Below are 17,495 nucleotides of genomic sequence, written 5' to 3' on the forward strand. Positions count from 1 at the left end.
AGACGCGTGTCATCGACACTGACGGATTTCCCCACACCTCAACACCATATCTCTGCAGGACGGAGCCGGCAGATTAGTGATAGTGGTCAACGGAGAGGCAAAAAGTTGGACAGGAACTTTGGCGCTTACCACGACGCGCATGAAGGCATTCCTCATCATACACTCATATGAGGACACCCACCATAAATACGTGGAATTACAAGTTGATGCAGGGAGGGCTACACTATAATGAAAGCCAATCACCTTGGGATTGATCATGAACAGACAACGCAATCATCACCTTTGCAAGTTGCGGTCTTTGTTTCTTTTACTCACGCAATCATCAACAACAAATGCCTGGAGGCAAGTAAAAGGAAAGAGTCCAGCTGGGAACGACCCAAGCCAGGCCATTTCCAAATTTGAAAAATGGGACAGCGTCTCCGAAGGAAGCCCAAGTACTATGAAATTGCCAAACCAATAGACGCCCACGCATCGCCTTCGCCGCCTTCCGTAAGCAACCTCCCCTGCCCTCGCCCGCCTCCTCTCCCCCCCTCCGCCTTGCCACGCCCTCCCCCAAATCAGCCGCACCCTTCCACGCCTCTCCAGAACCTTCCCCACCGATCGCCCGCCGCCCGCCGCCGCCCCAGCGCCGAGGGGGATGCCGCGGGCGGTACCGCCCTGCCCCCGCGCGCTAAAACCCTAGCGCGCCCCATCCAGCCGCCGCCGCCATGACCAGCCCCTACCTAGGTCTCGGCCTCGCGCCGCCGCCCGCTGACCCTTCCGCCGCGCCGCCGTCCCGCCGAGCCCCTCGGCTGGCCAAGCGCCGGCACGCGGCCACCACCTCCCGCTCTCGCGCGCAACCGTCGACCTCGACCTCGGCCTCGGCGCCGTGGAATCCATTCCTCGGCGGCGGTACGGATGCAGCGGGGCAGGACGGAACTGGCGGGCCGGGGAGTGTGGCTGGTGGCGGTGGTTACGAATTCGGGAAGGGCCAGAAGGTGGGCAATGTGTTTGGACCTGCTCCAGCGGCGAGGCGGCCGCCGCCGGCGGCATCCAATGAAGCTCCCTTCGTGTTTGGGAGCGTGAGGGACAGCCTGCCACGGTTTGATGTGGGCTCATCAGCTGCTTCGAAGCTGGACCATAAGATGGGGAAGCTGAACCTGCAGAGTCCAGGTAAATGCAGCGTTGGTGCTGGTAAGGGGGTGGATCAAACCGAGAAGAGCTTTGTCTTTGGTGCTACTATACGTAGTTCAGTTTCCAGCAGCGAGGCCAATGTGCTCCCGGAAAAGCTGACACAGTTGAATATAGGAACCGAAGTGCCATTACAGAATGAGGGTGCTAAAGTTGGGCCAAAAGCGTTTGTGTTTGGAAGTAATGGGGCTGGAAGTTTTGCTGATAGTAGGAGCACTGCTTCCTCTTGTGCCGATTCATATGCTTCCAGTTCAGCTCAGGTTACCAAGGCAAATGGTACACCGGAAAGTGGCCATGCTGAAAGCACCAACGATGCTGCTGCAGATTATCGTGCTCATGATGCAAGTGTGCTTCAGGAGAAGATAACACAGTTGAATATAGGAAGTGGCACGTTTCAGTACATGAAAGATGGAGGTAGTGGTAGTCGTCAAACTGAAGTGCTTGGCTCTGGGGATGGCCGAACTGCAGGTACTATATTTGGCAACGCTTCAAGCAATACTTCAGACAAGGGCAGTATATTTTTCTCCTTTGGGAATAGCAGTGCTTCTATCTCTGCCAATGGTGCTGCCAATGTACCTCCAGAGAGGGCATCAAATTTGAATGTAGGAGGTGGAGTTAAACAGAGCATGAAAAGTGATGATACAAATTGTTCACCAGAGACTTTTGTATTTGGAAGAAATGGAACCACATACTCTGCTTCAGAGCAGTCAGCAAGGGTTGTCATGGATGATGGTGATAATAGTGGCAGTGGTGCAAGTACAAGCACTTGCACTTCAGCTCATGGTACTATGGGGAGCACACTTCCGGAGAAGATGACAAAGTTAAATATAGAGCAGGTAATCCCATCTCAGAGCGTGAAAGATGAAGCTGCTACTCGGCAACCAGAACCATTTGTTTTTGGTAGTAATGCAACTTCAAGTTTTTCTTCTTTGAAGACCACATCATTCACAAGCTTTCAAACTAATGTATCCTCTGAATCAAAGGGCAGTAGAAGGAGCTTGGCTAATGATGGCAGTGGCAGCAGTGTAACTATTCTATCTGAAGGGGCTACAGAACATGCACTGCAAGATGAAATCAAGAAATTAAACATCAACAAGGAAGGACCTTCAGCTGGAAATGTCAACGCAAGTGATGCGTGTACTCCTAAATTTTCCTTTCAGAGCAAAGTAGAAGCTGTGCCACGATATTGTACCTTTCCGCAGCCCAAAGTTCAGGAGTCATGCCCGTTTACTCCGTCGAATCATTCATCTACTTATTCTACTTCTGCAAATGTGATGCCGTCTTTCAGTTCCAATCCTCCAAATGGAGGAAGCGAAAGTGCTCCTGGTGAATCTTGTGCGGTCAAACAAGATCCTACTAGTTGCTCCAGAGAGAGCTTATTTGGTATAGACTATATAAAATCAGCGTATAGAGACAAAAAGGAAGCACATAGAAGCACAAGGAAAAAGAAAAGACCAACAAGGCTAAAACAGCATGGTCAACTCCATCAAGTTTCTCAAGAAACATGCGCCAATGGATTAGCTTCAGATTTAACAGGTGACTATTCACCAATGGATTGTTCTCCTTATCAGGCAGCAGTTGAACAAGTGCCAAGAGAGGCATTCGTGAGTTGTGATCAGTCCACTGACATTTGTGATGGTAGTGTCCCGAATCAGAATACCAGTTGTGCTGAAGATGATCTAGTTTCTGCAACTGAGCACTTGGTTATTGATGCAGATCTTCCAACGTGTCAAGATGAAGGCAGAGATCCCATTGCGGATGCATCTGAGAGTAATTTTGGTAGCAACTTTTCTAGTTTCGATGGAGAAATAAATTTCTATGATGCACCACAGCCCATTTTCACTAATATGAATGTTGATGCAAATGGTGAACCTAAAGTGTACACAACAGAAGCTTGGGTTGATGGTTCTGGATGTAATGTTAGTGGGCCGACTTGCGAAGAGAACACCTCCAGAACACCACATGAGTCTGGTGAACCTGTTAATATTCAATCAAGCTCGGCAAATTTGAGTGGGCTGAACTTCACCTTTGGTGCATCACTGTATCCTGAAAGTTCCTTACCGACACAAAGACATACTACAAAAAGGAAGTTAAGGACTAAGGTTGGTCAGGCGCCTAAGCCTTCAGCTACCCAGGCTTCTGTACAACCAAAAGGCTCACAAGACACAAAAAGCATGCAGTTTTCCCCAGAAACAAGTACAACAGAAAATTCAGTGAAAGAGCAGTTGAGGAGAGATGCATCAGTTTCCGCAGACTTGGAGACTTGTGAGACCTGGCGTACAAGGTTTGTCTGGACATGTTTGATTTTTTCTATATATCTCATTGTCATCGTTATGGCATTTAGAAATATCTTACTGTAAAAGCTTGTGATTACTCCAATTTTTGTTATATCATAGTTTGTTTGTTTCATTTGTGCCAGTGGGAATCAAGCCTATGCAAATGGTCACTTCGCTACTGCAGAGGGGTGTTATACCCGTGGAATAAATTCGATTTCCCAGTATGCAACTTCTGGACGCTGTTCCCATGCGTTGATGCTGTGCTATAGCAACCGTGCAGCTACTAGAATGTCTCTGGGGAGAATGAGAGAAGCTCTTCAAGATTGTTCAATCGCGACATCTATTGACCCCACCTTTCTTAAGGCTAAAGTTCGTGCTGCAAAGTAAGGAGTTGCTGTCCTCAACCCAACTAATTCTTCTGTATACTAGCTAAATACCGTGCTACGGATCAACAGATTAGATTGCTTCAGCATGTCAAACCATAACTGTTGTGCTACATGACACACCCTTGGCATCGGTCTCATCTCTCGGCCAAGCTCCGCCTTGAGTAGAATTGAGAGGCATCTAGGTTTTGCATTGAGATTATCCTGCATGTAAACATGTAAGACGGTGTAGGAGAAGGTGGATGGACTGCTGCCACTGAGATTGACGCCTTTATACAGAATTAAAGATTTGTATTTTTTCCATTGCAATAGCATGTCTGGTTGAGCAAAAAACATCAGAGCCCTGATCATTATACGGGGGACTAAATTTTATGCAAGGGCCATTGATGTATATTATTCTGGTAAATGCCCAATAGTGGTATGTTCTGTTTTTTTTTTATCATGGAAGATTCGAAGATATTTTTAGCATTATAAATAATTTTAAATTTATATGCATCTGGAAGGTCAGTAATGTGTGGTCTGGTTGTAATAGTGCCATTATGCTCAGATAATTCAGATCTCGTCTTATGTCACTCAGGTTATAGCCATGGTATATTTTACATGACTAAAACTATAGTCCAGGGGAAAACATTTCTGTTGATCTGGTTTGCCGCTTGATATGTGTTGTAGTAGAGTACTTTGGAGAGACCATTAACTCAGCAACTTCAGTTGCTGGTACTTTCTTACTGTTAAACTTCTTAAGTGATTGCTAGATTTAACTTCTTACTATCTACGCATGCAGTTGCCAACTTGCGCTTGGGGATCTTGAAGGTGCATCAAACAATTACACAGCCTGTTTGAAATCTAGTAACACTGCTTATTCTGACACCAAAATGTTTGCTGAGGCTTCTAATGGTCTGGAAAGAGTCAAGGCATGTTTTTTCTGCTCAAGGGTTACCTTCAAGTTTTTAATCCTGTACAATTTAATAGTATCAGCATGCTAAATCACCTTCAATTTTTTTGTTCTGTTCAATTTGGTGATATCAGTATGTTTTGGAATTTACATCTTCAGTCTTGTCAGCCCTAAAACGTACCAATGACTTGTGGTTCTCTAGCAATATGTGATGAAAGTATGTATTTTGTGTGGCTACAGTCAGACAATCAGTGTTAACCAAAGTGCTACTTGGGTGGCAGGCCAGCTCCTGGTGCGCAATCCCTGATTAGACTAATGCATGATTCCTGATCAGGATCCTAGGTGGCAGGCCAGAGTCTGCCAACTCCCCGATTAAGCTAATGCGTAATCTCCAAGTAGGCTTGTAGGTGGCCATATAGGTCGCAAGCCAGGACCTGGTGCCCAGTCCCTGATTTGGCTCCTGGGTAGCTATGTGGAATAATTTGGCTAGGCAAACAAGGTGAGGATGCTGTCGCCAGGTGGCCTCCTTTTTATAGTACTTGCTGTAATGCATGATCTTTGGCGATTCCTTCAGCCCATTCATTACAGGTGGCTAGTCTGTTGACCACTTCAGGTAATTGGTGCAAACAGGTTTGCTATGGAATGAGGGCAGGCCTGGCGCAGTGGTGAAGTCTCCCCACTTGTGCCAAGAGGTCCTGGGTTCGAACGAGCCTCTCTGCATTGCACTTTACAGGGATAAGACTAGGTTCCTATAATCCCTCCCCAGACCCCACCTTGTGTGGGAGCTTCTATGCACTGGGTCTGTCCTTTAGGTTTGCTATGGAATGCACACATAGTTTAGTTTTACATGGATTGGGCCAACTATTCATGGGCCAGCAAAGAAAATTGAACTCTTAATTAAACTAGAAATACAGGGACCAGGGAAATAAATCTGACCTCCTCAAAAGCTTGAAGTTCTTTTGAGTTGCCACTTGCCAAACAGGTCAATACCTGCCCCAAGTGTCATATCAGTAGGATGCAGCTCTGATGAAGAAACTTATTATGCTGCATTAGACAATTTATGGTTCAATTCTAGCCATGTCACTACATGGAACGGTTCCATTGACTAGCCTTTTACATCTCGATGAACAGTGGCCTTAGTCTGCTTCCCATATTTCATTGCATCTGAAGAGGGTATCAAATGGACTAAATACTTACATGATTAGCTTAATATTGGTGGTAATCAAGTAATTATAGCTATTTTACTGAAAATTGTGCCTGTTCTAGGCATTGCCTTGGTGCTGGCATACCAGGAATGTTGGTCATTACCACAATACCAGACACTATGAGCAAATAGTTGCCATGGCTAGAATAATAAGGATTTCGTCCCACGTACCAACTGTGTATAAACAACGATAGAACCGCATTAGTGCTGGCATTGGAATTTTTGCAATAGATTTTCCCACTTGTGCCAAGAGGTCCTGGGTTCGAACCAGCCTCTCTGCATTGCACTTCGCAGGGGTAAGGCTAGGTTCCTATAATCCCTCCCCAGACCCCACCTTGTGTGGGAGCTTCTATGCACTGGGTCTGTCCCTTTTAAGCACTACCTTGGTCCGCAAAATATAATATACCTTTCCACACAATAACACATAGATGAATGTTGATTTTCTGTAGTTTTAATTGCAGAATCACCAGCTTGTTTTTCCCTTTTCATTTTAAGTTGCTGGTGATAATATGGTTATACTAAACCCTCTGTTGGATAAAAATGGGTGGCCAGCTTATTTCATTGATGTTATTTGTCTGCATTCATGAAGTGGGTAGTTGTTGATAACACGATGTAATTTCTTTAAGCATACTCTTTACTTTTTATTGAGAGAAAAGCCATTCTTACTTGAGTCATGTATGTGTGCTTGGATCTTCTATTGAACACCCTCAGCGTATTCTCATGATATTCCTAGATGCACTATTTTGTAAGAGAACTCTGTTATCGTCAAGCAACCACTGACTCATCAAATTGCTCGTTTTCTGCTATACAATTGCGAAATTATTATGTACCAGGCTTGCAATTTGTCTATTTTAGAGAGCTGTGTAATATCTTGTGCGCACCTTCCTGTTATCATCAAGGAGTTATTGTTTGATACACATTCCTTTGCTTCGGCTGCAGGGGCATATCTTGTGCGCACTAATAGCTAGTCAATGATATAAGCTAATCTACATTTAGGCTTCCTGCATCTAAAATTTGATTTTCACGTTTGGTCTTGTTAAAATAGTGTGAGCTTCTCCTAATATTATTTCTGTTTGGACTTGAAGATCCAGAATCACGTACAAACCCCATAGTATACGACTACATGCTTAATGCTTGTAGAATCTCGTGTTGGTTTGGAGGCCCCTCCTAGTTATCGATATGCAATTGTTACATTCCCTTCTTGGATTGTTCAGATGTACTAGTTTTTGAATGATCGCTTCCTTAGGAAATAAGATTTGAGTTATCTGCTTGTTCATTATGTCTCATTGACATCCTTTTACCAATACCGCAGAGAGTGGCAGACTGTATATCCCAGTCCAGGGAGCTTCTTAAGAAAAGAACATTGCCTGATGCAGAAACGGCTTTGGATCTTATCTCCAGTGCATTGCACATAAGTTCACACTCGGATAACTTAATCGAGATGAAAGCAGAGGCACTGCTGACAGTATGTATTTCTAGCCTGAGGTTTTACACTGATGAATTGTTAAGAATCCTTTTTTTTATCACTGCTTCACTAATATGGTTGCGACACTAAACAGCTACGAAGATATGAAGAAGTAATTGAACTCTGTCAAGAAACAGCAGATTTGGCTGAAAGAAATTCTGTTTCAATTAATGCCAATGGAGAGCCAAATATTTCTAGTGTACCTGAAAAGGCAGAATGCTCCGCAACACTTTGGCGGCCATACCTCATTGGCAAGTCTTACTTCCTTCTAGGCAAGCTTGAAGAGTCTCTTGACTTGCTAAAGAGGCATGAGCTGGCGACACCTGCCGAAGAGAGGTAAATTTGCCAGGTCCTGTGATTTTCATTCCTTTTTCTTAGTCTGTATTGTGATATTTAACTTCTGAATGATGACAACCATGCAGTGACGGGAGCACTAGGAAATGTTTCTCATCATTGTCTACAAGTATAAGGAAACTTCTTTCCTTCAAGGTATATATCTGTTTATTGATTTTTCTTCATCCTCTAGCGCACTAGCAAAGTAGAAACCTGCTGATATGTTCTGTGTCATATCTACCAATGGTATGTGTATGCTGATTATGTTTCCTTGGCATCCTATTTCTTTGAATGCTATAAATTGTTTCTACATTTTCCGATGGCTAAATTTCAGTTGAACAATCAAGTTCTCTAATTTTGATAAGTTCCATACACGATGTTCGCTGATGTATATGCATTATTATTGTTATCTCATTTCTAAATCATATTAACCTCTTAGCCGCTTTCAGTTATACTTGGCCTTAGAATTCTATCCACAAGTTCCTGGACCAAAAAAGAAGAATAAAAAAACAAGCAAGAAAACCTTCTCATAGATGGAAACATGGTTTGGAACTTGGCCTCCGATTCAAAAGAAGAAATATTGTCGAGTTTTCACATTAATGAACAACATAAAACTGGCCCCTGGTTGCTTCATGGCCTGGCATTTTGAGCCACTCCGACTGGGGTTGGGAGGCAGGGGTGTCATTTGGGAGCAGCTTAGTCCGTTTGACGGTTGTGTGTGTGTGTGTGTGCGCGTGCGTGCACGTGCTATAGCAGGCTAGCAAACTAATAATTTGAAATCAAGAACGGAAGTCATAAATCTGAGAAATCTAACAGAATCAAAACCCAAGTTCTTGCAGTCTGGAATCAACAATGACAAATCTTTGTTCTTTCTCCACCTATAATCCTTATTAGGCTGCGGGGAATGAATCATTTCAAGCTCGGCGATATTCGGAAGCTGTGGAACAGTATTCAGCGGCTTTGGCATACAATAGTGATTCACGGCCCTTTTCAGCTGTCTGCTTTTGCAACCGTGCAGCTGCATATCAAGCACTTGGTCAACTTACTGATGCAATTGCAGATTGTTCACTAGCCATGGTTCTCGATGCAAATTATCCCAAGGTATACTTTAGTAGCTTTTGTTCTGTGTTATGAGCTTCTCTTTTTTCACATGTTTTGTATGGAATAACTGGAGGTCAAAGATTAGATACGGACTATCTTAACTCTACATTATTGTTCAAGGATTTAGTCTAATAGCTTCTTAATTCCAGGCAATTTCCAGGCGGGCTACCTTATATGAGATGATAAGGGATTATGGACAATCTGCTAATGATTTACGGAAGCTAATCTCACTTCTTCAAAAGCAAGCCAATAAGCCTGGAGTATCACCAAAAGTTTTCAACAAGCATAGTGACCTGAAGCAGGCGCGTGCTCGACTTCTATCTGCGGAGGATGAAGCAAGAAAAGATACTCCCTTGAATTTTTATTTAATCTTGTAAGTTTTCTAAGTGAAATTTACCTATCTGTTCATCTAATAGTGTTTTCCTTGCCACAAGTTTAGTTTCAGTTCCATCATCCAGAACAGTTTGATAATGCATGCCTCCTACATTTGTTTTCCACTTTATATTATCGTAGAAAAACAAAGAATACCATTGATTGTGCCTACAAGAACTGACTGTGCTTTCTTATAGCCTTAGTGGAAATTTGCTCTCTGTGCTCGTCACTGTGTTGAAACTGTTCGTAAGAGCACCAATATGACATTGAAATGACATCAGCAAGAAAATTATGTTATGCTACGTATGTTGCAAGGCAACTTCATCTATCACCCCCAAGTTTTTTAAAGACATGTTTTAGCTTCGGGTTTACCAGTACTCATCTCATTTCCAGTCACTACTTATAAATTTATCGCATTTCTCATGGAATGAAGTAAATTCTGTATTGCTCATGTCATGAGGAGATAAACTCAATTGGGTGTTATCCATTCTTTCCAGGGGAGTTGAACCGTCCTGTTCTCCAGCAGATGTTAAGAAGGCCTACCGAAAAGCTGCATTGAGACACCACCCGGATAAGGTTCCCATTATTTCAGAAAATTTCTCATTGTTTCTTATGTAGGCAGAGTTTGCATTTTACACCACTTTGACCTGCAGGCCACTCAATTGCTTGTAAGAAATGAGAATGCCGATGATGGGTTTTGGAGGGATGTCGCAAAGGAGGTTTATGCAGATGCCGACCATCTGTTCAAAACGATTGGAGAGGCATATAATATTCTTTCAGATCCTGACAAGGTAAAACATAACTGCAATCGACTATGATTCTGGAAAATGGCAATTAACTAATGTTTGCATGAAAGCACACCCAACCAGTTACGTGCATAGCAGAAGCTTAGAAGGAAATCAGAACCGATTACCTTGTGTGAATTTCAAGTTCCAACTATAATGTACTGAGAAAAAAAACCAACAGGAGCAGTCTTAACTCTGAACTGATAACAGTGCTGTTGGTAAACACTTGAAGTAGGTCATTTCATGGTACTGCGTGATCGGTGCCAGGATTAGGTGCCATTTAACCTGAAACCGAACTGAATTAGCCAAATTATGGGATTATCTGGTTTACGGGTTCTGGGTTTGGCACCAATTCTTGTGCTATTCGGTTGTCACTCCATAAAACCAAACTACCCAATAAGACCATGATGTTCCGTGCAGCACAGTTAGAGCATCTCCAACCGGACGGGGCTAATTTGACCCCCTCCCCCTCCCCCCCCCCCCCCCCCCCCCCCATTTTCAAAACCCCAAATCCATGCATTCCCATGCACATAGATCATTACAACAACAAAGCCTTTAGTCCCAAACAAGTTGGGGTAGGCTAAAGCTGAAACTCATGGTTCTGGCACATGGATAGCTAACTTCCAAGCACCCCTATCCATGTCTAGTTCTTTGGTGATATTTCAATCCTTCTTTACAGACTCCTCCCATGGCAGGTTTGGTCTATCTCGACCTCTCTTACATTGTCAACACGCTTTAGTCGTCCATTATGCACTGGGGCTTCTGGGGGTCTGCGCTGAATATGCCCAAGCCATCTCAGATGATGTTGGACAACTCTTCAATCAGTGCTACCCCAACTCTTATCTCGTATACCATCATTCCGGACCCGATCCTTCCTTGTGTAGCCACACATCCATCTCAACATACGCATCTCCCTGTGCCCAACTGTTACCATGTCGCCTTTTAGTCGACCAACACTCAGTGTCATACAACATTGCGGGTCGAATCGCCATATTATAGAACCTGCCTTTTAGCTTTTGTGGCACTCTCTTGTCACAGGGAACGCCGGAAGCTTGACGTCACTTCATCCATCCGGCTTTGATTCGATGGCCCAAAATCTTCATCGATATCACCATCCTTCTGCAACATTGACCTGAAATATCGAAAGGTGTCCTTTTGAGGTACCACCTGCCCATCAAGGCTAACCCCCTCCTCGTACCTAGTAGTGCTAAAACCGCACCTCATGTACTTGATTTTAGTTCTACCAAGCCTAAAACCTTTCGATTCCAAGGTTTGTCTTCATAGCTCTAACTTTCTATTAACCCCGTCCGACTATCATCGACTAGCACCACATCATCCGCAAAGAGCATACACCATGGGATATCTCCTTTTGCCTCATCCATCATCAAAGCAAAAAGACAAGGGCTCAAAGTTGACCCTTGGTGCAGTCCTATTTTAATCGGGAAGTCATCAATGTCGCCATCACTTGTCACAACATTATCGTACATGTCCTTGATGAGGGTAATGTACTTTGTTGGGACTTGTGTTTCTCCAATTCTGTGATATCGTATCGTAGGCCTTCTCCAAGCAATGAACACCATGTGCATGTTCTTCTTTTGCTTCCCGTATCGGTCCATAAGTTGTCCTACCAAGAAAATGGCTTCCATGGTCGACCTCCCAGGCATAAAACCAAACTGATTTTTGGTCATGCCTGTCATTCTTTTTAAGCGGTGCTCAATGACTCTCCCATAGCTTCCTTGTATGGCTCGTCAGCTTAATTCCACGGTAAGTACAACTTTGAACATCCCCCTTGTTCTTGAAGATTGGTACTAATATACTCCACCTCCATTCTTTTGGCATCTTGTTTGCCTGAAAAATGAGGTTAAAAAGCTTAGCCGTCGCTATGTCTCCGAGGCCTCTCCACACCTCAATGGGGATACAATCAGGGCCCATCGCCTTGCCTCCTTTCATCCTTTTTGAAGCCTCCCTGACCCCAGACTCTTGGATTCACCGCACAAAACGCCCGAGGGTATCATCAAAGGAGTCGTCCAGTTCAATGGTATAGCTCTCATTCTCTCCATTGATCAGCTTCTGGAAGTACTCCCGCCATATATGCTTAACCTCATCTTTCACCAGGAGTTCATCTGCTCCGTCCTTTGATGCATTTGACTTGGTCGACATCCCTCGTCTTCCTCTCTCGGATCTTGGCCATCTTATGGATGTCCCTTTCACCTTTCTTTGTGTCTTAAGTGCCGGTAGAAGTCCTCATACGCTCGACCCCTTGCTTCACTCATAGCTTGCTTTGCGGCCTTCTTTGCCACCTCGTACTCTATGTTGTCTGAAATAGTCTTTCTTCTCCTTGATAGCCTTTTGGACATCATCGTTCCGCCACCAGGTATCTTTAGCTTCGCTTCTACTTCCCTTGGTTACTCCAAACTCCTCTGAAGCCACCTTGCGAATGCAAGTCGCCATCTTCATCCACATATAGTCTACATCACCCCTTTCCTCCGGCACTCCTTAATGACCCTCTCCTTGAAAGCCTAGGTTGCCTCTCCCTTGAGCTTCCACCACTTCCTTCTAGCGACTTTGGCGCGCTTATCCTGCTGGCACGAATCTGAAAGTAGAAGTCAGCCACCACAAGCTTATGCTGAGGGACAACACTCTCTCCAGGTATCACCTTACAGTCTAGGCAAGCACGCCTGTCTTCTCTTCTCGAGACGCAATCAATCTGGCTAGAGTGTTGACCACTACTAAAAGTCACTAGATGTGATTCTCTCTATTTAAAGAGGGTGTTAGCTACGATCATGTCGTAGGCCAGAGGGAAGCCTAAGACATCTCCTTGATTTTTGACGCCATAGCCAAAGCCCCACTCACCCCTTCAAAACCCGTGTTAGATGTAACCATGTGGCCATTGAGGTCTCCTCCTATGAAGAGCTTCTCGCTAATAGGTACACTCCTAACCATGTCCTCCAGGCCTTCCCAGAACTCCCTCTTGGTGTCCTCGTTGTGGCCTACTTGTAGGGCATACGCGTTGATAACATTGATAACTAAGTCTCCAACTACCAGCTTGACCAGGATAATCCGGTCCCCATGCCTCTTGACGTCTACCACCCCATACTTGAGGCTCTTGTTGTTCAAGATACCTACTCCATTTCTGCTTGCAGTTGTCCCCGTGTACCACAACTTGAAGCCGCTATCCTCCACCTCCTTCGCCTTCTGCCCCCTCCACTTGGTTTCTTGGACGCAAAGTATATCAACACCTCTCTTCACTGCCATATCAACTAGCTCTCATAGCTTACCTGTTAGGGACCCAATGTCCCAGCTACCTAAGCTGATCCTACTAGGCTCGGCTAGCTTTCTTACCCTTCACACTCGTTGACTCAAATGCGAAGACCCTTTTGCTCATTTTCACTACACTTGGGCGTTGATGTAGTGCGCCACTAAGGATGCGACGACTCGATCCTTGCTCACTTGCCACTGTATCCAGATCAAGATACGGTGCCCTACGCCACACCCGGGTTCCGATATGATCCGTCTCTAAGAGGTTTACGCCCCAACGATGTTCTTTTGGGTTTCATCACCGTAAGAGTGGCTGAGTTTTGACGTTGGCTTGCCAAGCCTATCGCAACCCTCCTCTTTACCCGGGCTTGGGACCGGCTATGTTGAGACAACATAGGCGAAGTTATGCACATAGATCATTCAACGAAAGAACAAAAAAAAAATGAAAATAGCACCCAACAATTCAACAATACATAGTTCAAACTAAAAAGTACTCTAGTGATCTAAACGATCTTATATTTCTTTACAGAGGGAGTACATAGTTCAAACATAAATATTATTTGGAGTGCATCGTTGAAACATAAAATTAATATGACATAACATAACCAATCTAATTGTTTCCGGCGTGTATCCACATATGCTTCACAAGATCATTTAGTTGCACATGCGCCTGTTGATCTTGAAGTTGTCGATGCATCTCTAGGAAGTTGAGAACATGGGCTGCATCTTATTCCGGGAGGCAGACATGTACTCCGGCTTTCTCAAAGTCAGAAGTATGGTGAGCACCATCACCCTCGTCCTCCACAATCATGTTGTGCAAGATCACACAAGTCATCACCTCCCATAATGTCTCAGGATCCTACATATTTGCAACTGCATGAAAATACTCCAACGAGCTTGGAGCACTCCAAACACCCTCTCCACATCGTTGCTAGCAGCTTCTTGTATTTGTGCAAAGAGACATCTTTTGTTACCTTGGGACTCGGGGATAATCTTCACAAACATCTCCCACTAAGGATAGATACCATCGGCAAGATAGTACCCATGGTGTAGTTGTCCCTGTTGACGGTGTAGTTGCACACCGGAGCATCCCCATCCCAAAATCTCTTGAACAACGGTGATCATTGAAGCACATTGATGTCATCGTGAGATCCTGGCATGCCAAATCCTCAAGTCTTTTGATGCCACTACTTCAACTATGATGGTGCCGCCCGGACAAACGGATCGGAGGGGGGGGGGGGGGTCTGGTTGGAGATGCTCTTAGCTGTGATATTTTCAGGCCCCAAGCCCACCAACCTCGTGTGGTTCCAGGCAGCCTGTCCTTGTTCCATATCCACATGGCCATGCCCAGCCGCATTAGTCCCTGCTCTCTCTGCCACCGGTACCGCCCCGATGACAAAGATATCCAACTCCCATCATCCATAGCAGACACTGCCGCTCCTTCTCAACTGAGCCCGCCACAGGTCCTTGCCGGCTGACGGTGGAGCAAACGAAGACGTCTGTCGTAGTGGAAAGTGCCACGGAGTTTCCACCCATTGAAGCAATCATCTGGGTGGTGTATATGTGTGATTTGCTTAGTTTGTTTGATTCTTGAGCAATCGTCACCATGGTGTATATTTGTGCTTTGCTTAGTGTGTTTGATTTGTGACGGGTGGAACTGTGCATGTACCTTTTCATTTTGTTCCTTTGATTACTTTGTGAGTTGCCACTTCCTTTATTATTTTTCTGCATTTTTTCCATGCTGCAAACTATTTCTAGCTAGACGCCTAGACCTGAATAACCAAATCGAATAAATTTGGTATATTAGTGTTCACTTAGTAGTTTGGCTAGTTACGAATTCGGTTGTCAATTTGTGGAACCTGGAATTAAAGTAACCCGAAGGCCGAATCACATAGCCAATAATGCACACCCCTAGCCAGGATTTGGGACCGAAACAAGCCCTCAGGCCACTCCATGACCAGTTGTTGTTTCTTGCTAGTTAGTATAGGAAGTCACTGCGCAAGAGTGTTCCAGATATGGGAATTTACAATTTGAAGCTGAAGATGCAAAACTGGTTGAAAACCTGCCAAAGTTTATTTTCCAAATTTGAATTCGTATTTCGATGTCCAAATCCAAGTTGTATAGGAAATCTCTAATGTTTGGAAAATTTTCTGGTTCAAACTAGCAATCTACTTTTAGGTTTGATTTTGATGCTGCTTGTTAGTTACAGTTGTTAATGGTGTAACCATGAATTTTCTATAATTACAAGATGAAACTTAGGCATTGCATTTCATTTTATCAGCTACTACAGCTAAACCTATTTTCCATGTAGTGAAGCATTTCCCTTTTGTTTGAATTTTGCAGCGTGAAGAATATGATATTGAAGAGAATCTAAGAAATGCTAGCAGGAGAGCTTATAAGGGGAGGAGTACACCGAGGTCGCCCGAACAGAACTACAGAAGACATTATGACGGGGGTTTTAACCCTCGACACTGGCAATCTGCGGGGCAATCAAACAAAGGTGCACCACGCTCGCGCTGGTCTGGATATGAATATTCGGATGACTACTGGTAAATTTATTGGTAGATGCTTGTGGTTTGGTCTTAACGTGGAAAGCATCTTTGCATCGGCTGCAAATGAGCATGAGCGACCTTGCACCAAGGTACGTGGCATTGTCGTCCTGGAGTTGTTAGGGTGCCACTGCGAACTTGCCATCCTCCTTGGCGTCCGGAGATGCATTGCAGCTTAAGATGTCTGCTCTTGCAGTTCTTCGGAAGAGTTGGAAATTTAAGGTCTGGATGGTCTATAGGATTGTTTGGTGGTTGAAGACCATTGAAGGATAACATCAGAGGGAGAGAGTTTTTCACTTTCCCTTTACAGAACAACATATTTGTTCATGGTTGTGCACAAGGATGCATTAATTATTTCTGGTGGGCTGGTATCAGGGGTTTTGTTGCATTTACGAGTACTTCATATAATGTGCCCTACTTGACAATGGGAAACAATGTTGTATCGTAGTCAAATCTCTTTTAAGTTGCCGGTTGATTGTTCTGTAGAAGTATAGTATTGTTCATGTGTCTTGGTTGCTTTCAGGTGAAGGTGTCGAATTTACCCATGCTGGCATTTTTTATATGCTACACATAGCCAATTTTCTGTAACGATACTAAGTGAACAGCGTGAAATTTTGACTACCAATGCAGGCCAGAACGCATTGACTGTACATTCCAAAACGATTAGAAACGATTAGAATGTTCGTGCGGTCTACGGTCGCTGAACTTATTGTATTACTAGCACATATGCCCGGGTGAAAAAAAATGTGGTGTACACCAGTGAGAAATATATGTGTAAGCACATAATCATATATGTATATATGTTTCACTGTTGAACTTATTGTATTAATAGCATATACTCCCTTCATCGGGTGAAAAGTGTACGTTTAGGTTTAAATTTTTTCCACAGAAAAGTCTACTTCTAGCTCTCCAATGCATTTTAAAGTAGAAAAAAATGCTTCTCTCTCTTTACACGATAATCAAGGCCAATAACATTTTACATATGGTTTTTTTAATTTCTACATGCATTTAGCTTATTGGAGGTTGGCTAATTAAAGAGGAGAGATGTGGCTTGCACCTTTTCAATGCACTTTTACTTCATTCCATAATTTGTTCTAAAATTTTTATATGTACACTTTTCACCGGACGGAGGGAGTATGCCCGGGCAAAAAAATTATGGCGTACACCAACGAGAAATATATGTGCAAACACATAATCATATATGTTTCACTACAAAAAACACTATTTTTTTCATCACCGATACACCCGCCAACCATTGGTCAAACCCTCAATCCGTTTAATTACGGGCTAAACATCATATGTATCCATATAAATCCTCACAATTTGAGAAAATCACAATAGATGGAATTGCATCATGAACATGTGCAATGTTATTTTAAAAATAAACATGCATTTTTTTGTTTGATTAGGTTAGTTAGCTGGAGCCTCCGTTTTGAAAGGGGGTGTCCCGAGTTCGAATCCCACATGGAAAGCGTTTATTTTATCCAGACAAAATTTTCAGTACCACCTCATATACAGCACGCACGCACGCACGCTTTTTCTTTCTTCTTCTTCTTCTTCTTCTTCTTCTTCTTACTAAAGTGTACATGGATAACATACAGTACCTGAATAAGTGTGGAGCCAACCACCAACTTGTAACCTTTAAACGGATGAGAAAATACACCCAAGGTCTCCAGTTTAGGCGCAGAGACCATAATTATTTGCGAA

General features: G+C 43.8%; 1 protein-coding gene across 3 annotated transcripts; it reads left to right on the top strand.

Moving 5' to 3' along the window:
- Positions 1–463: 463 nt before the first annotated feature.
- LOC109760808 (uncharacterized) lies at positions 464–16,276 on the top strand. Of its 3 annotated transcripts, none has more exons than XR_005753159.3 (12): positions 475–3,454; positions 3,590–3,829; positions 4,611–4,740; positions 7,238–7,390; positions 7,485–7,726; positions 7,813–7,879; positions 8,618–8,824; positions 8,974–9,197; positions 9,694–9,772; positions 9,850–9,987; positions 15,583–15,880; positions 15,985–16,276. XR_005753159.3 is itself a non-coding variant. In XM_045227292.2 (12 exons), the coding sequence occupies exons 1-12, from the start codon at positions 708–710 to the stop codon at positions 15,790–15,792; spliced, it is 4,359 nt and encodes a 1,452-aa protein (XP_045083227.1). In that variant the 5' UTR covers positions 475–707; the 3' UTR covers positions 15,793–16,276. The 3 variants fall into 3 exon arrangements, 2 of the variants coding, with proteins under 2 accessions (XP_020175206.1, XP_045083227.1); XM_045227292.2 differs by having other exon boundaries at positions 475–2,808; positions 2,887–3,454; positions 15,583–16,276; XM_020319617.4 differs by having other exon boundaries at positions 464–3,454; positions 15,583–16,276.
- The last annotated feature ends 1,219 nt before the right edge of the window (positions 16,277–17,495 follow it).

This window comes from Aegilops tauschii, chromosome 1 (genome assembly GCF_002575655.3).
Source record: "Aegilops tauschii subsp. strangulata cultivar AL8/78 chromosome 1, Aet v6.0, whole genome shotgun sequence".
NCBI classification, from domain to species: Eukaryota; Viridiplantae; Streptophyta; class Magnoliopsida; order Poales; family Poaceae; genus Aegilops; species Aegilops tauschii.